At 44.6% G+C, this 20238-nt stretch overlaps 1 protein-coding gene and 1 pseudogene across 2 annotated transcripts; one reads left to right on the top strand and one right to left on the bottom strand.

Annotated features, from left to right (window-relative positions):
* The first annotated feature begins 2443 nt into the window (after positions 1 to 2443).
* On the top strand, positions 2444 to 3652 carry LOC147132636 (uncharacterized; annotated as a pseudogene).
* Positions 3653 to 9768: 6116 nt separating this feature from the next.
* LOC147132637 (uncharacterized) lies at positions 9769 to 16327 on the bottom strand. 2 transcript variants are annotated; one of them, XR_015082120.1, is made up of 7 exons: positions 15847 to 16327; positions 14396 to 14662; positions 13867 to 14145; positions 13150 to 13461; positions 12973 to 13092; positions 12861 to 12881; positions 9769 to 12782 (listed from the first exon to the last, which is right to left on the bottom strand). XR_015082120.1 is itself a non-coding variant. In XM_086014745.1 (5 exons), the coding sequence occupies exons 1-5, from the start codon at positions 14019 to 14021 to the stop codon at positions 12725 to 12727; spliced, it is 666 nt and encodes a 221-aa protein (XP_085870871.1). In that variant the 5' UTR covers positions 14022 to 14091; the 3' UTR covers positions 9769 to 12724. The 2 variants fall into 2 exon arrangements, 1 of the variants encoding a protein (XP_085870871.1); XM_086014745.1 differs by lacking the exons at positions 14396 to 14662; positions 15847 to 16327 and having other exon boundaries at positions 13867 to 14091.
* Between the last annotated feature and the right edge of the window lie 3911 nt (positions 16328 to 20238).

Consider the following 20238-nt stretch of genomic DNA (forward strand, 5'->3'; position numbering starts at 1 on the left):
TATCTAGGAGTAAAAATGATAATATGCCCCGAAGACGAAGTCAGAGCATGTTTTCAAACCCCCATAAGAGATGACAGAAGGCTTCGCACACTTGCTAGTGTGGCTGCAATGGAACTACGTCGTATGGAAAGTGAAGACTCTACCCCCACGAGGGAGGGAAGAGCGGGACCCTCAAGTGACCAGGACTGGGATAACGGGAAGATGAGGTTACCCAAAGGCCCATTCACCAACACTCGTAAAAAGAGTGGCTGCCCCTTTCTAGGCTGTAATCGGCGAGGTCATATACTACCAAACAGGGAGAGACATCGGTCCTTGAGAGGGTGCCCTAAATGGAATGAAGAGTGGCCAGAATTGCCTAAACAGGATGTTAAAATACAAGGGAAAAAACCAGAAGGATATGCCAGGAAAATAAGGGCATTAGACTTGGTCAACAACCGTGCCACGCGCCGAAGAAATATGATATGAGATGCGCTTGAGCGAGAAGGTTCCTCCCCTGTGGAGGAGGAGCATGATTCGGACGGCCCTAGAATAATTCAGTTGGAGTTAAGTAGCAGTGACAAGGACAGTGCGGGACAAGGACAAAAGGCGATCAAGACACAACTCTCCCGCCTTTGGAATAGACCGACTGATCCGCAACCTTCTTCATCTTCAGAGCAACAATAGATCAGACAACAAAGATGAACAATTCAATACAGGAAATTAGAAAACGATTAAGGCTGATGAATCAGGAACGAAAGCAAACCCCCTCTAAAGAAAAAGCAAATCAGAAATAAGTTTCGAAAAGCAGTAAAAGGTCCGGCCCACGACAATGGGGTGGAGCAATGTGAAACTATAACTACAATAACCTGAATGCTTGATGAACAGTTGTGACCAGAAACGGATGGTGTCGGACAATGGCGAAGAGGAAAGCAGACATGGAATCTATGATTTCCCACCGCCCACTTACAAGAGATTGGATTTGGATGAGACGCCTAAGCAACGTAACCCTTCGACATCAAAAAATCACATCTATACTACACCACAGTCGACCCCAGCGCCTGCTTTTCAACCTCAGAAGGTAGGCCCACAAATTCGTTTATACAGTAATGTGGTGCAATATGGAAACTTGCCGGGAACCTCGTTATGAAGAACCTGATATAGAAACACCTGCAAGTGAAATTCGTGGACAACCTGGGAATGAGGTGGGACATACACTAGTCTTCCCTTATGGAGAGATTGCTTACACAAGCATAGGATGGAATCGCGGAATTGGAATAAATGGATGATATCAGCGACTTTCATAATTGGCGCTATCTTGACGATTGTCGTGTTAGGACTGATATGCCATGGAGACCTTGCTAAAAGACTTGGTAATGACCCTACGGAATTGAGGAAAGTTCAGCATGGCAATACTAAAATATTCAACCAAACATCGGTTGACACCGACATAACAGCTGAAGAATGGAATTGGACAAAAACTGATGAGGACGATGAGAAAACTTGACCTACAACCAACGTTGAATGGTCTGAAAGCAGAAAATGGTGCAATACGCTGTCAGGCAATGTAACGGTACCGGGATTACGTAAAGAACAATTTGGAAGCATTGAAGGCGAAATTCACAGAAGGAATTAAACTGTTAAAAGACTATATCACGTACCCATCAAGAACCAAACGAAAATGCACCACGCACGTGGTCCAACAAGTTATCCCTGCGGCAATGAATAATACTGTTTTTGTACAAGTATTTTGTTTGCAGCGGACAGAGGCCCGAATCGTCAGGAAAAATTGGCTGAAGATTGGCAGCAGGAAACCTATGTGGTACGCTAATTCCAGTTGTATACCTTTACCGGACAATAGCAGCGGATATTGGGTGGAGAAGCAACGTGATGACATGGACAAAGAGTTTATCTCCGTGGCAGCGCCCTTGAATCACACCTGTGAGGAGATGCGCCCTGGCTGGGAACCATGTTGGAGCTGTTTGACCTTCAATTGCACGGAGGTTATAGACACGGCGAAGTATTATCGATCTGCCACATTTACAGCTGATTTGAGGACTTCACCCCCCGCTAAGGCCATCGAGGTAATGACTATGCCTCCCATTATTCGTCCCGCTAACCCCAGGACACCAAAGTCAGTAATAAATAAACGGGAAATACGCTCCTTACCTGTCAGAAACAGAACTAAAGACTGTACAAGAACCATAAACGTCCATCCTTGCTATTGGAATGTTGAAAAAACTTACCAAGAACATTACCATGTATTGGTTCATAGAGGACCCGTGACCCGCCAAGACCTGCACTCCAGGGTCCACTGGAGTGCGGCCGACCATTTTTGAGAATCAGACTGGACAATGAACATTGGCTAAATGAATCCTTTCCCTGGATATGGGAGAAGGAACTGAAAGTCTACGTCCCAGAAGAAGTTTCAAAGAACTTACATCAATTAAAACCAGCAAGAATAAGAATGTGGACACAACGGCTCCCAAATCCTGATGATCTAAAGAATGTACCACAAAGAGATTTTGGATTGATTGACCATTGTGTAATGTTAATGATATATTCTAGACTCCATTTACAAGACTGGCATGTGGGCAAGGTGCCCTTTGGAAGAAATCCAAGGTACAATCCTTACTCGGTGGATATATAATTGTTCAAGTTTGGTTGCTAACAGAACTGTTAAAGGAACACTTCAGGCCAGGAAGGAGTTTCATACAAGGGATGAAATTCGCACATGGTGGGCGTTCAACAAGGAAGAGATGAAAGAATTTATAATACCTTGTTTGAATATGACTAAAAGTTACTGGGTTAAATATCAATACATGGCAACTGTATACTCTTAAGAACAAGACACGTGGCCGTCGGGACCACCTGATATTTACGCCAACCCTAGACTGTGGGCCATGATTTGTAAAAATATGCATTCATGTCAACTCGCGAGACGGCCATGTGGAGGTGTACCTAGCTGAATAAGGATTACGCCAGTATTGAAGGGGCTGTATGGAATAGGAATGTAAACGGTAAATGGATTCAAACTTCTCCCCCTGATAGATTAGATTGTATAAAGTGGGATAGGGATTATGGGATGCAGACAACCCCTAGAGATAGCCAATATATTCCGCATAGACCCGACCCTCTAGTACAAATAATTGAGGGACACGCTTTCAGAAAAAGCTTATGTGAAGGCCGTGAAATTATAGGTTTTGATTGGGTCGGTCCAAACAGAATCTATAATAACGGAACTTGCTACTCCCCTTATGAACATTGGATGACATGTGACCATGGAATTAACCTCCATGAATGTGTGTGGTACGGGAGAGTTGGAAAAGTGATTGTCCAGACGGCGAAAATGGCTGTTTCCGCCCTGGCAGAAGTGGCAGAAGTGGCGGCTGAAGGACTTGCTGATATTGGATCCTGGCTGCTCGACCTTGTCAAGGAGGCAGGAGTATGGCTGCTCTTAGGACTTGGACTCATAATCACTGCCATGATTGCCTTTGCAGCAATCAAGAGAGGTGTGCATGGACGACCAATGCCGTGGAAATACAAGATAATGGTCTCACCCCCGAAAGCTGCAGGTGTCAGGAAACAGTCCAAAGAAAGGGCGGTGTCGAAAGAAAAGGAGGTGCCAGACCTGGAGGAGGAGCCGGGGAGTGGGGCGGGGCCAGAGCGCCTATAAGATACAGTGCCCTGGCAGCAGATGTCTCAGGCAGACTCCGGCTCACACACCATACACTCCTTGGTGGGAAGGTAACCTTTTCGAACCATGGCTTGCGAAGGTAACTCTAACGGCACTTTTGGAAGACCAGGCGCCTTAAGGAACGTGAGTAGTGAATTAGAATTTTGGATGATTTTTATCATATGGTTATGTCATTGCTGTACTGGTCAGTGGTATTTGTCGCAGTTTACACGACCTATCCTTTTGCTTGCATCCGTGACAAAGGTCCTGGTCCTCCGGTTTGTGTTTTCTACTTATACCCTTGGTCTAGGACTCTTCATGGTTTACATGCATGGCTGTATTATGATAGTCTATAAATTACCCACAGGGATTGAGGAATCGTTTTTACTTCTATGTTGGATGGTTTTGGACTTAACCTCGATGTTCGTCTTTGACATTATTTACGGAGCGGTCGTATTGGAAGGCGTTCTGGCTATTGCCCTGGACTTGTATATTATGAGTTTGGTCTTCCGCCTCCAAAAGTGCCCCGGTAGTACTGGAAAAATAATTTGGAAAATACGAACAGCCAAGCTGGTCCTATGGGGGGTTGTTTGGGGTGTCATCTCCATATTTCTCTGGACTGGCATGGTTGACCAATTGGTTTTGATGGCCTGGTTCTTCACATATTCAGCCTTTTTTACCCTCCCACCACGGAATGCTAACACTACTGACATGGGGTGGATGACGACATCCTCGAGCCCGCATTTTAAGGGTACCCCTTCGCCCGACAATTTGGATTCCGGACATAATCCCGCCGTCACCGCCGCTGTTGATCGAGAATTGATACGAATGGCTCCAGTGGAGAGTCGAGTCTAAAACTGATTATATAAATATATTGCATTGACTTTGTGTATGTTACAGGATATGTTCCAGCTGCAGTGCGTCCTCTGTGGGTCAATCTTTGTCCGATCCGCTTGGGTCGCAGGTCGAACCTTCATGGGGCACTGCTGCGTCCCGTCACCGCGTAGCTGGGTGAACGAGTCATGGCTATATCCTGAAGGTGTTTATGTGAACAATTCTGAGTACCCCTTGTTTAGGCAGGAATGGCTATGGCAGGGTTTCACCGAACTGGCAAGTACTAGGACATTAACGCAAGCAACAGTATGTATACCTCAAGTACCCCTAAGGGTCCATGATGTTGCTGGCTGGTTTTTGGGCCCAGTTCACCCATTGCTTTGCATGACCTGGCGCTTACCTGACGGCTCCTACCGGATGACTGCCCATTTGAGATGTGGCTCATGCATTTTTGTGAGCCCTAAGACGGAGCCATCACCCTTGGGACCTTCTGAACGGCTTTCACTTCCGGAGGCTGTGGGGACTGCTGTGCCGAACCGGGCTCCTGGGCCAGGGGCCTCCGCTCCCACTGCTGCCCAACGAACTCCCGTCGTCAGCATTGTTTCCCCGTCGAGGAGGCCGCTGTCTCCTGATGTCACTGTGGAAGTGGGGAGTGTGACTCCTGATACTTGGGAGACGATGTACTTGTTCTTCCTTAGATAATGAGGGGTTTGCTAAAGTTAGTCTATAATTAAGTGAGCCAAAAAGAGCCCTGTTTACAAAGAATGATCAAACCAACACAGACTTTCGGGAAGATGGTGGAAAAACACTGGTTGATTACCTCATCAAACCACTGAGAAAAACAACCTTGACGCATGCGTGGTTAACTAAAGAGACAGCGCCAAAAACATGTTTTTCTCAGTAGAAAAGCTTTAACACATGCACAGTTAATGTAAGAGCCTCCCAAAAACCAGACTATAAAAAGGGAAGTCATCAAGGCTCCATGCCCTTTTTCTTCCCTCCTGCCGCGGTTACAAGAAGATGCTTCGACCAGGAGATCATTTTGCATTTTTCTTGGGACACTTTTCTAACTCCCAAGCAAGAAGGATTATTTCTCCTTCTTTTTGGACATATCCAAATCACTGCTTCAATAAGGTAACTGAATAGAATTCACTTTATATCGCGCGCATAAGAAATTGGCCAGTCGAGCATTTGAGTTTCTTACTTCCCAATAGTTCCTTATTTTAATCAGGTTTGGGGCGATTAAGACTTGATCACTCTTGAGAGCTCACTTAAATTAAGACTACTATTTAATCATTTCTATTCCCTTTGCCTATTATCACTATTATTTCTTGTTTTATTATTTTATCCAATGTTATACTTGCCTTTAACATTAATTTTACATTTTATCCTATACTATTAAGAAAACCATTATTATTAATTTTATGACTAAATTAAATTCATATCATGTAATAAAATTTACAATCATCCAATTTTCTTGCTTATTGACTGTATCCTGCCCTTAGGGAATTGATGGTTGATAAACAATTATTGTTTGATTACTTACATTACTAAATAAAATTTTATGAATTTATTTTAACACTATTAATGCCATTCTACTGATTAATACATTCACATCACGTAACCTTTGCTGAACAAACGGCTAAGACCTTAATGATAAAAGGTCTCGTTATCATCCTATGAAATAAATTAAATAGCTTCCTCCGGCTAGATTTAAAACAAATCCATATGGTTTTAACAAAGACTGTTAAACCTCCTAGGTTAATAATAAGTGCGACAATTCAAAATGAGTAGGAAGCCGCTGTAAAAGTATAGTGGCCCAACACCTCACCACATGGATCCAGGACTACCTCACAAACCGGCCACAGTATGTGAGGACACAGGACTGTGTGTCTTACGTGCTCCTCTGTAGCACGGAGGCCCCGCAGGGAACTGTCTTGGCTCCCTTCCTGTTCACCCTCTACACCTCGGACTTTAACTACAGCACCCCTACCTGTCACCTGCAGAAGTTCTCTGATGACTCTGCGATTGTCGGCCTCATCACAGGCGGAGATGATCGGGAGTACAGAGAACCTACTCAGGGTTTTGTGGACTGGTGCCAGCAGAGAACCGCCTACTGATCAATGCGGGGAAATCCAAAGAAATGGTGGTGGATTTCGGTAGGTGGCATCACTCTTCACCTGCACCAGTGAATATCCAGGGAACAGATGCTGAGAGAATCTCAATTTACAAGTGCCTGGGTGTTCATCTGAACAATAAACTGGACTGGAGCGACAACACAGGTCTGTCAGGTTCACACCAAGTGAGACATTAGTAAACAATGCACACAATGAGGAGAGAAGACACTCGACAACAAAAATGTCTTTTTACTTGCAAGGAGAGCACAGGGAAGTGTACGATTACAGTTCCTAAAACCCTCTGCCCGGCTCCCGCGCCTCCTCTCTTTTTATTTTCTTCGGAGTCCCTGATTACAAAGGTGTTCCAGCTCTAAGGGAAAGGGGAGCGAAAGCAGCTGGAACACTATGAACTTGTTTTGTCTATGTGTGTGTGTGTGTGGGGGGTGGGGGGGGGGGTGTTTGTGTGTGTGTGTGGGGGTGTGAACAATAAACTGGACTGGAGCGACAACACAGACGCCCTCTATAGGAAGAGTCAGAGCAGACTCTTCCTACTCAGGAGACTGAGGTCTTTTGGGGTTCAGGGGACACTCCTCAGGAACTTTTATGACTCGGTGGTTGCATCGGTCATCTTCCAGGGAGTGGTCACATGGGCAGGCGGCGTCTCGGCCCAGGACAGGAAGCGGCTGGACAAACTGGTCAGGAGGGCCGGCTCTGTCCTGGGCTGCTCCCTGGACTCGGTGGGGGACAGGAGGATGTTGGCCAAGCTGTCATCAATGCTGGACAACCCGTACCACCCCCTCCAGGGCACCCTAACAGCACTCCACAGCTCCTTCAGTGACAGACTGTTACACCCTCGCTGTGCAAAGGAGAGATTCCGCCGCTCCTTCTTGCCTGCTGCTGTCAGACTCTTTAACAAGAACATTGTGTAGTCTCTACAAACTGGCGGACATTAGTGCAATTGTGCAGTCCTGCACCTGAGCTCATACCGTGCAATACTCAACATTCCCCACTACTGTTAGTCTAGTTTTATTTTTACCCAATGCTGTTCCTTACATTTCACTACAGCACTGCAGCACTGCAGCACTGTCACTTAGAGTATTTTTCCTCTGTACTATGTACAGGCTAAAATGAGTGTTCCTCATACTTTTTATGTAGATGTAAGTTGGTGTGTATATACATGTGTATATACACATGTTACTGCGTACATTTACATAGGTTTGATCCTGAATGTTTGCCGTTAATGTTATACATTAATGGCTAGATTATGCCGCCGTCCCTGTCTGACCTATATCTTTGCTGCTGTAACACTGAAAATGTCCCCACTCTGGGATCAATAAAGGCCTTCTTACCTTATCTTATCCAATTCTCAGTCATTTAATCATTCTTAATGAGTAACAGAGTTAAGAATTATTAATATGACTACTATACTTTTACAGCGGCTTCCTACTCATTTTGAATCGTCACACTTGTTACTGACTTAGGAAGTTTAACAGTCTTTGTTAAAACCGTATGGATTTGTTTTAAATCTAGCCGGAGTAAGCTATTTAATTAATTACATAGGATGGTAACGAGACCTTTTATCATTAAGGTCTTAGCCGTTTGTTCAGCAAAAGTTACTTGATGTATTTGTATTAATCAGTAGAATGACATTAGTAGTGTTAAAATAAATTCATAACATTTAATTTAATAATGTAAGTAATCAAACAATAATTTATTATCAACCATAAATTCCTTAAAGGCAGGATACAGTCAATAAGCAAGAAAATTGGATGATTGTAAGTTTTATTACATGATGGGTTTCAGTCATAAAAATAATAATAAGGATTTCCTTAATAGTATAGGATATAATGTAAAATTTAAAATTAATGTTAAAGGCAAGTATAACATTGGATAAAATAATAAAAACAAGAAATAATAGTGATAACAGGCAAAGGGAATAAAAATGATTAAATAGTAGTTTTGATTTAAGTGAGCTCTCAAGAGTGATCAAATCTTAATCGCCCCAAACCTGATAAAAATAAGGAACTATTGGGAAGTAAGAAACTCAAATGCTCGACTGGCCAATTTCTTAAGCGTGCGATATAAAGTGAATTCTATTCAGTTACCTTATTGAAGCAGTGATTTGGATATGTCCAAAAAGGAGGAGAAATAATCCTTCTTGCTTGGGAGTTAGAAAAGTGTCCCAAGAAAAATGCAAAATGATCTCCTTGTCAAAGCATCTTCTTGTAACTGCGGCAGGAGTGAAGAAAAAGGGCGTAGAGCCTTGATGACTTCCCCTACCCAGGGCTCTTTTTGGCTCACTTAATTATAGACTAACTTTAGCAAACCCCTCATTATCTAAGGATCAACAAGTACATTGTCTCCCAAGTGAATAACATGTTTGTGACAAATGGATCAACATTGTGACCGTTCAAGACAATTATTCTAAGACATACATGATAAAATAATCTGAGCACTTAACATTGTATATCCAAGCAAGCAAAATAATGGATAACATATAAATGCAATTCTTATTGCCACATTCTCTCCTATGTAGACAACAGGCTGGTTCTTGTTCCCTTTTACATCGCATGTAACATTCTTTGAGAGCCAATGCACATGGGCTATTTAATACACAAAGCACTTTCTGAGCTAGCAACATATACTGCTTCTATAAACTTGTAGCACATCTGTGCTTAGGTTATTGTGGACCAATTATATGAGCATTGACTTTGGTATGTTCATTCTTACTAGAATCTGTGCTTTTAAACCTTTTAGACCTTATATAGGGTTGTCTGAACTGGCAAGTTTATCGTAGTCAATTGAGTAATGTCGACATCTAGTATTCAAAATACGAAATTGCACATTAGGCGTTTCCCTCTTGATGGTACTAGGGCTTTAACCAACATAGATTTACATCACACATCACCCTGACGAGACGCACCACATGACAGTGTGTGTAAGCTATGCGTGTGGTTTAGGGTTGCCAACTGTGCCATATTAGCCGGGATGTCACGTATTTTGGGCTAATTTTGTTTGTCCCATACGGGACCTTAAATGTCCCGCATATTGGCTATCAACTCTTGCAAATACAGAAAAGTGCAATCTACCGATCCTGTGATATAAGATACTTTTAGTGACGCTATGGATGGCGATCGATTGTCAATAACGACGGACACAGACGGGTTGGCAGCTCAATGTCTTTTACTTGTATGATGTATACATGCTCGAACATACATTGCTGGTTCTTAAACAGTGATAGCACATGATGGCGCTCGTAATGGAGACCCTCGGTACTACACATGACAGATCCTAGATCAGATAAAGCGTCAATCTCAGAACAAGCGGCAATCACTCCACCTGTCATGTCAGGACTTCTCTCTGGCTGCGCAAAATGACAGAAGACTGCTTGAGTCAGTCAAAAGCAGCCAGAAATATCCGTGGAAAAAATACATTTGGTGAGTCGCACTCCTCTTTTACATTTCAGATTTCTTACACCCGTTTTTTGATGAAAAGAGCCAAATTGTGGTTTCATATGAGGTGACATATCGTCGCTGTCCTGTGAAAAACACTGTCCCTTTTTTCATTTTTCTTATTTTTACGTGAATTTGGTTTAAGCATTAACGTGAAAATTTGAAAATATTCAATGAATGATCCTAAATCACTTTAAGTGAAATGAAAAAAAAAAAAAAAAATTGAACCAGCCAGACACTCTGGGTGCTCAGCACCCCCAAAGCTCTGAACCTAAAATCGCCCCTGGGTTACATGTTCACTAGTGAATGCAGAAATCCAGACTACTTAACTATGTACATTCTATTTTGACCTTACAAGTTAACTAGAAAGGCTCAAAATGTTAACTAGTTAACTTGTAAATGCAAAGATATATACTAGTAACACTAGTTGGTCTAATTTATCCCTCACTTGTTAACTCGTGAAACATGTTTTTCCTTCTCGTAAACTAGTTGACTCCAGAGTGAGTCACTAGTTAACTAGTGACACTGATTTTCTTATCACTAGATAACAAGTGGAAGATATTTTGTCTCACTTGCCAGGCTCAATGATGAACTGGTCCAGACTTTGACTGAGCATGTTTAACAAAATTGCACACTAGCTGACACGTGCACACAACAAGTTAACTAGTGAAATAATACAATTTTCCTAGATGACATGTTTGCCAGTTACGGCACTGTACAAGTTCACTAGTTGTGCACACATGTAAAATAGTAAGCAATTTTGTTTAACTAGTACAATGTAAATGCCAGCTAGTATGCAAAAAACATTAGCTAGTGCAACAAAAATCCCTACATGTTAGATTTATGTTGAACAAGTTTTGCACAGTCACTGACTAGTGCTGCATAAACCTTAACTAGTAAAAAGAAAAGCCCTACATGTAGGAAAAATGCCAAACATGTTCAGCCAAATCTTGCACAAGTTCATTTCTGGGTCTGACCAGAGAGACAAAAAGCCTTACACTCGTTAACTAGTTGAATAAAAATCTGTGTCACTAGCTAACTAGTGACTCACTCTGGACTGAACTAGTTTACGAGAAGGAAACACGTTTCACTTGTTAACAAGTGAGGGAAAAATTAAACCAACGAGTGTTACTAGTGGATATCTTTGCATTTACAACTTAACTAGTAAACATTTTGAGCCTTACTAGTGAGCTAGTGATCAATTTTTAACCCAACAACTTAACTAGTAAGGTCAGAAAAAACTTAACTGGTTTAACCAGTGGACCTTTGGCACTTACTAGTTAACATGTGAACTGTAACATGTGACCATTAATATCTCTAATGCAACTCAAACACTTAACATGTTTAACCTGTGGACTGCATGCAAATGAAGCAGGCGGGACAAGAATTTTGATTGATCGATATTCAAATGATATGTCTTGAAGCTTTAACCCTTAAGAGCCTGGTCCTTAATACGAAGAAAAATAGTGATTGTATAAAAAACATTTCACAGCCTACTTATGAAACATCTTTCTCGCTTTCTCTCCCTCTCTATGTACTTTGGGGTGCAAAGGTAGGTATATTGTTATAAAAATGAGAAATACAATACAATACAATACTATTATAAATATGAAGTTATAAAGACGACGGATGTCCGACTTCCTGACAGCCGGTCGATCGAAGGAACCCGAGGAACGACTGCACTTTTTAACTTTTACCTACTTTTTGACTTCACCTCACGTTTTTATTTACACTCCGTTTTTACTATTCTTTTTTTACATTTTTACTTTTTGGACGTCAACTTACGGACTCGCTCCTGCCCGTGTACCGAATAGCTAGCATACCGCTAGCATACGCACATCGGCAATAGCCTAGCCTGGGGCTAGTGCAAAATGCTACCCCATCACAGCGACAACGGCGACAACTTGGACAGCTTGCTGGAAAAAGCAAACAAGACAATTGCTGACCCGAGAGAGGATGTTCTGCGCCTGTCAGAAGAACTCCGGAAAAGAGAGTCAATCGTCTCATCTTTTACGACCCGATTCCCCCAACTGTCCGCCGTCGTCATGAATCGCGTCATCTCTAGCGGGGCCCTGACGGCGACGGCAACGGCGACGGCAACGGCGACGACCGAGGCTCCCCTGATTGACATTGAGTTGGGATCCAGCTGCCTGCCCGGGGGCCATCCTGCACAACACTATTGCACGGTGCCACCTGGGTCGAGGTGGTGTCCCGCGGCAGGAGGCGCAGAGAAACACCCCCCCGACCCCAACTGGTACTGAAAAAACTATTTGCCCCACTGGCAAATGATTCTCCTGCTCCAACTACCGCGCTCCCGCGGTCAGAGACGTCTGCTGCTGCTTCCGACCCAGGCACTCATTCGGATCCCTCACCACCCACAGCGATGATCTCTGCCAGGAGTTCCGGAGTGGGTAAGTCCACTCGTGGTCCGGCCGCCCGCTCGCGCGTCGGGCTACTGAAGGACGCAGTGTCCCAATACACGAGTGGGCCGCCTCACCGCCGCCGAAAGTTTTTATAACTCAAACAAATCCCCCCCCCACTACACAAAAGCAAGCAAAAACATTTAACAGTTTCCACCAGGAAGAATAAATGCTGCTTCTGTTTTCAAAGCCAATCGTGATGGGAAAGCGCTTGGACGGAGACACCTCTCTCGCGTTGCGTCAGCTAACTCACTCGCGTCTCACTCGGAAGCGGGCCCGGGAGTGAGCTCCGAAGTGGCGTGGGCAGCTGCAAAGACAGCGAGAGACGAAGACCGCTTTGCAGCAAAGCTGGACATCAGAGCTTGACAGGAAGTGTTTGACTTACAAGCTGCAGTGTACTTGGATGCTAGGGAAAAAGAGGAAGAAAGTGTCCGTTTGTTTTGGTCCCAAATCGTGCACGGCGGCGGCGGCGGCAGGCACACATTGGCGTGGCTCACCTGCACCCGCTCGGCTTGTGTGCCGCTTGACAAAGAGGAGCGCGAGCAGCGGCAGAGCCAGCAGAGCGAGGAGCGCCAAGGGGACAGCGACGGCCAGCGTCGTCTTCCCGACTTCTTCCTCTGGACGAGAGCCAAGAGGAAGAGGTGAGAAGGACGACATCAGGCGAGGATTCTCACCTGCGATGATGCGCGCGTTGCTCAGGATGCTCCTTCCGTCCAGCTTGGTGACCATGTCGTCCTTGACGCCCGACAGCTGGAAGACGCATTCGTAGCGGCCCTCGTCCTCGGCCGCCAGCTGCGCTTTCAGGTGGGCCGTCGTCTGGAAGGTTCCGTCGTGGTTGGGGAGGGTCTCTCCCATCTCCACGTCCTCGTGGAGCTCCTCGCCGTCCTTCCTCCAGAAAAGGGCGGCTCTGGAGGGGTAGAACCCGCTGGCGTGGCAGGTGATGGCAGAGGACGGCGTCTTCTGCAGCAGGGACACCGCCGGGAGCTCTGCGCGGGGAGAGGCGGCCACAATGTGCCAGAGGACCAACGGCGAGAGAACGAATGATGGAGAGGATGTGTGAGAGAAGAAAAAATGACCAGAATGTGTGATAGGACAAAAGATGGAAAGAATGACAGATGGATAAAAAGTGTCAGAGAATGACCAATAGAGAGAATGTGTGAGAGGACCAAAGCAAAGCTAGTGTGAGAGGAGAATGATGGAGTGCAGGTGTGAGAGTGCAAAAGATGGATCATCTGTGTGACATGCGTAAAAATGGGGAAAGTTAAAGAGAAGGAGCGTGAAATGATTGAAGATGGAATGTGTGAGAGGAGAAAGATGGAGAATGTGTGAGGGGAAGGCAGCGAGTGCAGCTTGCAATGGCCGCCGTGTTGCTCCAGGGGGCGTGCTGCTACCTGTTCTCATCAGGACGTCCCTCCCATTGCTCACGTGCTTCTTCAAGTAAGAAGGACATTCCTTGGTATGGTAATGCTTCTTGTATTGAAGATCGAAGTCCCGTTGGTCCCAATCGAGTTTGCTGGGGAAAGCTTGCGGCTGGACTGCGATCCATCTCAGCGTCTGCAAGTCAAGCGACAGGAAGTCTTCTCCGTCGTAACTGAAGTGAGTCCAACCGTCCACCTCGTCCGTCTCATCATCCTATTCCCAGCCAGACATCATCTGGACCATGTGAACACCTGACACAATCACACACACACACACACACACACACACGTTGAAGTGACGGAGTGTGCTGAGATAAGGTTGCAGGTGTTTTTTTCACCAGCGTAATCAGGAGTCAAAGGGGAGAATTGTTCAGATGAGAAAAATGTGATGAAGAAAAAAAATGCTGAAAACGTCTCCCTTATGACCTCAGGTCACGCTTGCAAAAGAGTGTCTGAGCACATGAAATGTCTTTTTCTCGTCGAAAGTTGAAGGGAAACAAACCTCCAGTTTGGTTGAAGCGCTCTTTCCACTTTTCAACTCTGACTTTGCTGATCTGCTCATTACCAATATCGATCTGTGTGTTTCTCTCCCAGTAGTGCGGATCCTCGGCTGTGATTTTGTTCATCCAGTCCTGTTTGGCTTTCAGTTTCCTGCTCTTGCTATCGTAGTGCGTAATCGGAACGTCGTCAACACAACCAAAACTCAAGAACTCTGGAAAGTTTGGAATCTGCGAGGAGGCTGTGTCAAAATACTTGAGCGAGTGAATCACTGAAAGAGAAAACAAAAACATTTTGTTTGTTTGATGTCCAAAAATCTTGCACTCTTCATGTCTGAAATGATTCTGTCTAGAGCTGAAACAACTCTCGACACCTTTATTTTGAAAGCAATGATTATGATTGAGTATATTTTGCCTTTGCCTTCATAAATGTGCTTTTTAAACATTTATAATTTCGACTTCCTTATTAAATAGATTCTACATATATTTTGTATATTAAAAGCGATGATATGAGATGAGGCGGCACGGTGGTCGACTGGTTAACACGTCCGCCTCACAGTTCAGAGGTCGCGGGTTCGATCCCGGCTCCGGCCTCCCTGTGTGGAGTTTGCATGTTCTCCCCGTGTCTGCGTGGGTTTTCTCCGGGCACTCCGGTTTCCTCCCACATTCCAAAAACATGCATGGTAAGTTGATTGGATACTCTAAATTGCCCCTAGGTGTGATTGTGAGTGCGGATGTTTGTCTCTGTGTGCCCTGCGATTGGCTGGCAACCAGTTCAGGGTGTCCCCCGCCTACTGCCCAAAGACAGCTGGGATAGGCTCCAGCACGCCCCGCGACCCTTGTGAGGAGAAGCGGTACAGATAATGGATGGATGGATGGATATGAGATGAACTCTGATGACCAAATTCTCCAATTCTGGCAAGTGTGGAATATCGGAGATGACGCAGTTCGGAAATGAAGCACTAAATAAATCCAAAAAACAAAAACATTTTGTCTATTGGATGCCCAAAAAATCCCAAATATTCTTATTTGACATAATTGTGTTTCAAATTGAAACATTTCAAAACTTCCTCCAGGAAACAATGATTTCAAACGGCAAAATTGTTCATTTCAATGATGTTTCTGTTTGTTGAAGTTGATTCTGCCAAACTTCTCAATGGATTTGCCAACAGACGCCCACGCGTCGTTTATTTTGGCGACTTCCGCATTTGGCACGTTAATTGAACACGTTTGCTTATGTATACATATCTTCTATTTGCTTCTTGGTTCGATGGTCTTTTTTCTATCATTGCGTTGACTGTGTTTGCACATCCTCCAACGATTTCAGCAACTAGTGATGAATTTGCGAGTGTTGCGGTGAAGGAACTGTGTCCTGAGCAGTTGCAAGTGTTGCTTCCTTCGGTCAAGTCAAGCTGTGAAAAACAAGCTGATCGCGAGAGTCAAGTTGTGCACTTACCAGGCGTCACGCTGTGCATTTGCACCGCCACCACAAACACTCCAAACAAGTTCACCATCTTCCACATCTTCCGTTCCTTTCAGTCCAACCACAGCAAACTGAAAGAAGTCGCCCACCACCTCAGTTCGTGACACGGCAGCCGGGCGATGACGTCACTTACGCGTTGCGTGCGTCGCGTCGTCTTGTTCTGTGGCTCATACGAAGTCGAGTGTGCGTAAAACGAGATGAAAAGAAGCACAGGTGTGGGTTTTTTTTTGCTTGCTTGCTTGTGCTGAAACAGCGACACTTCCCTTCCTGCTGGTGGGAGACGTAAGAAGCAAGCGCTTGGTCCTTTCGGGGAAATCACATGACCAGAAACGAGTTGACGTCTACGTCTCATTCAGTGCCAATAAACACATTACACTGCATTACGAGTGGCATAAAAAAGTAGTTTTAGCTGTGTTAAAGAAAACGTAATAAAACTCCCCACCGGTGTTTATTTTGTCATTTCCGAGGCCAACTTTGCAAAATAAACAGTTTCCAGAGTCCACTGATAGTGTAGTGGTACACACGCCTGAGTTGTGTGCGGGCAGCGTGGGATCGATTCCCGCTCAGTGACAGTGTCTGTGTGTGCCCTGCGACTGGCTGGCGACCAGTTCAGGGTGTTGTCTGCCTTCGCCCATTGACGGCTGGGATAGGCTCCAGCAACTCCCCGCGACCCTGTATAGGATAAGCGGTTTGGAAGATGACATGACATGACAGTTTCCAGATTCAATTGTTCCTTTGGCTGCGGCCACGAGAGAGCCATGAAAACGACAACGTTTGAATTCAACCAAGCCGTGATTCTTCTGCCGACTACGAATGGACGCAAAAGGCTGGAAACAGACTTCTTTTCCTGGCGATCTATTTGCCAAATGGGGTGGCAATTAAGTACGCTGTGGTCCTGCAGTCACATGTGTCAAAGTCCAATTTGACACCCCGATTGCAAAGCGATTGCTCGACAATTTGACACGTCCTAACGCTATAAAAGGGAAAGTGAAAGTTGAAGTTCCTGGCGTGAGGCACAATGCTTCGACGCCACGCCAGCGAGGAGAACAGCTTGGACTGACATTCGTGCATTGATAAAAAATCCTTGTTGAATTATTTATTTTTATTTTATTTCCTCAAGTGGTTGCACAAAATAAAAACATCTGGATCCAGATACATTTTGCCGGCACATGTACAGTATTGACACCTCATTAGTATTCATTTACTCTATGACGCCATCAAGTGGTCAATAACATGTACAACAATCTAGTTTCCACCAACTTGAAAACAAGTGATCAGGGTTGGGAATAATGGCGTTTAAGTATAACGGCGTGACGAACGGCGTTAATTTTTGAGCAATAAAGTAATCGAACTCGGGTTCTTCAGGCAGCAGGAAGTATTTTCCAAAGCAAGTATTTCCTTGCCGACATTGGCTGTCCAAATTCACAGGCTGCGTCCTCCCACGGCCGCATTTTCGACCGCATGACGTCACTTGTGGGTGGTGCAACTCGACCGCACGTGGTTTCCAAATTGGAATGTAGAAAGACAACTGGACAATTCGCAGGCTGAGTCCTTCGATGTCTTCAAAGGCTCCTCCTCATGTAGCCTCCGTGGACCGCTGTTCTGCAAAATTGTCCTACCCCATGGAAACTTCCTACTAAAAGCTAAATTGACAGCAAAAATACAACCATGCAATTTCAGATTGTTTTGTTTAGATGCAGACTATCAAGAACTTCAGAAAATTCTTTAAAGTGGGAAATCAACCCAAACATATTTTTTAAGAATATGTTCTATGCAAGCCCACTGGTTGAAACACTGGATTGTGATTAATTTTTCGTTTGTAGAATATAAGTTAAGCAGCATAATGCACTCGTTTTTAGCCATCTCCGGGGGCGGCCATTTTGTCTTCTGTCGACTGAAAATGACATCACAAGTACTCACAGAGACCAATCACGGCTGACCTTTTTTCTGAATCCGAGCCGTGATTGGTTTTTGTGAGCAGCTGTGATGTAATTTTCAGTCGACAGAAGACAAAATGGCCGCCCCCGGAAATGGCTAAAAACTAGTGCATTAATGCTTATTCCACAAACGCAATATTTATCAGAATGCCCTGTTGAAACTAGTGGGCTTGCATAGAACATATTCTTTAAAATAAAGAAATGTTTGTGTTGACTTCCCTTTAAACATTAGATTACCATATGTTGAAACTGATGAATTGTCATCAAATGATGTTGATTTGTTGACATGCCCAACGCTCAGTTATTTATTTATTTTTATTCATAATTTCTTCAAATGATGTCTGCAGTGTATCATGGAGCTAATGATCTTTGCCTATGGTTCAAATATTTTGTTGCACTGGACATAATATTAACTTCATCTTAAATTGGTTTAATGAAAACAAACTCTAAGAATAGGCGACTGCATGCATGTGAAAATAAGATAAGATAAGATAAGAAGGCCTTTATTGACCCCACAGTGGGGAAATTTACAGTGTTACAGCAGCAAAGATATAGGTCACGCAGAGACGGCGGCATAATGTAGCCATTAAAGTATAACATTAACGGCAAACATTCAGGATCAAACCTATGTAAATATACGCAGTAACATGTATATATACACATGTATATACACACCAACTTACATCTACATAAAAAGTATGAGGAACACTCATTTTAGCCTGTCCATAGTACAGAGGAAAAATACTCTAAGTGACAGTGCTGCAGTGCTGCAGTGCTGTAGTGAAATGTAAGGAACAGCATTGGATAAAAATAAAACTAGACGAACAGTAGTGGGGAATGTTGAGTATTGCACGATATGAGCTCAGGTGCAGGACTGCACAATTGCACTAATGTCCGCCAGTTTGTAGAGACTACACAATGTTCTTGTTAAAGAGTCTGACAGCAGCAGGCAAGAAGGAACGGCGGAATCTCTCCTTTGCACAGCGAGGGTGTAACAGTCTGTCACTGAAGGCGCTGTGGAGTGCTGTTAGGGTGCCCTGGAGGGGGTGGTCCGGGTTGTCCAGCATTGATGACAGCTTGGCCAACATACTCCCGTCCCCCACCGAGTCCACAGAGTCCAGGGAGCAGCCCAGGACAGAGCCGGCCCTCCTGACCAGTTTGTCCAGCCGCTTCTTGTCCTGGGCCGAGACGCTGCCTGCCCATGTGACCACTCCCTGGAAGATGACAGATGCAACCACCGAGTCATAAAAGTTCCTGAGGAGTGTCCCCTGAACCCCAAAAGACCTCAGTCTCCTGAGTAGGAAGAGTCTGCTCTGACTCTTCCTATTGAGGGCGTCTGTGTTGTCGCTCCAGTCCAGTTTATTATTCAGATGAACACCCAGGTACTTGTAAGTTGAGACTCTCTCAACATCTGTTCCCCAGATATTCACTGGTGCAGGTGAGGAGTGCTGGCGCCTACCGAAATCCACCACCATTTCTTTGGATTTCCCCGCATTGATCAGGAGGCGGTTCTGCTGGCACCAGTCCACAAAACCCTGAGTAAGTTCTCTGTACTCCCGATCATCTCCGCCTGTGATGAGGCCGACAATCGCAGAGTCGTCAGAGAACTTCTGCAGGTGACAGGTAGGGGTGTTGTAGTTGAAGTCCGAGGTGTAGAAGGTGAACAGGAAGGGAGCCAAGACAGTTCCCTGTGGGGCCCCCGTGCTACAGAGGAGCACGTCAGACACACAGTCCTGTGTCCTCACATACTGTGGCCGGTTTGTGAGGTAGTCCTGGATCCGTGTGGGGAGGTGGTGGGCCACCCCCGCCCACTCCAGCTTGTCTCCCAATAGGGTGGGCTGGATGGTGTGGCAAGCAATGGAGAAATCAAAGAACATGATTCTCACAGTGCTCCCCGCCTTCAGATGGCAGAAAAAGATCCAATTTTCCGCTAGGTGGCCAGGAACGAGAACTCTGCTCTGAAAAATATGACTCGGATCAATGATCTTGAACGATACAGTCGTAGATCGAACCTGCGGCTACAAGGCCTGCCAGAAGACAGGGAGGAGGAGGTACGGGCTCGAGTGATCAACATCTGTCAAGTGATTTTACCGGTTTGGAAATCCATCCATAATCTGGGTTTGAACCCCAACCTGAAGGTACGTGGAGTGGATGTCCTATGTTCGGGTCGTGGTTTCATGGATCGTCTACAAAAGGTTGTTTTGCACAGGACTCACTTAGGTACAAATATCTCTGGGTGTTATTTTGTTAAATTCTCAGATAGAAAATTTGTGCTGGTTCATAAATAATACAGTATTTTTGAAAAGGTTCTTGTTTTTTAGGAGGAATTTTGTTGGGGTTTTTTTGTATAAAAACACAACATTGTTTATACTACTGAGGTACTGCTGCACACTTTATTGTAATACACTTTTTTGTGCTTAATTATATA

The sequence above is a fragment of the Filicampus tigris genome, chromosome 18, assembly GCF_054856515.1.
Source record: "Filicampus tigris isolate MCC_2025a chromosome 18, RoL_Ftig_1.0, whole genome shotgun sequence".
Classification (NCBI taxonomy): domain Eukaryota; kingdom Metazoa; phylum Chordata; class Actinopteri; order Syngnathiformes; family Syngnathidae; genus Filicampus; species Filicampus tigris.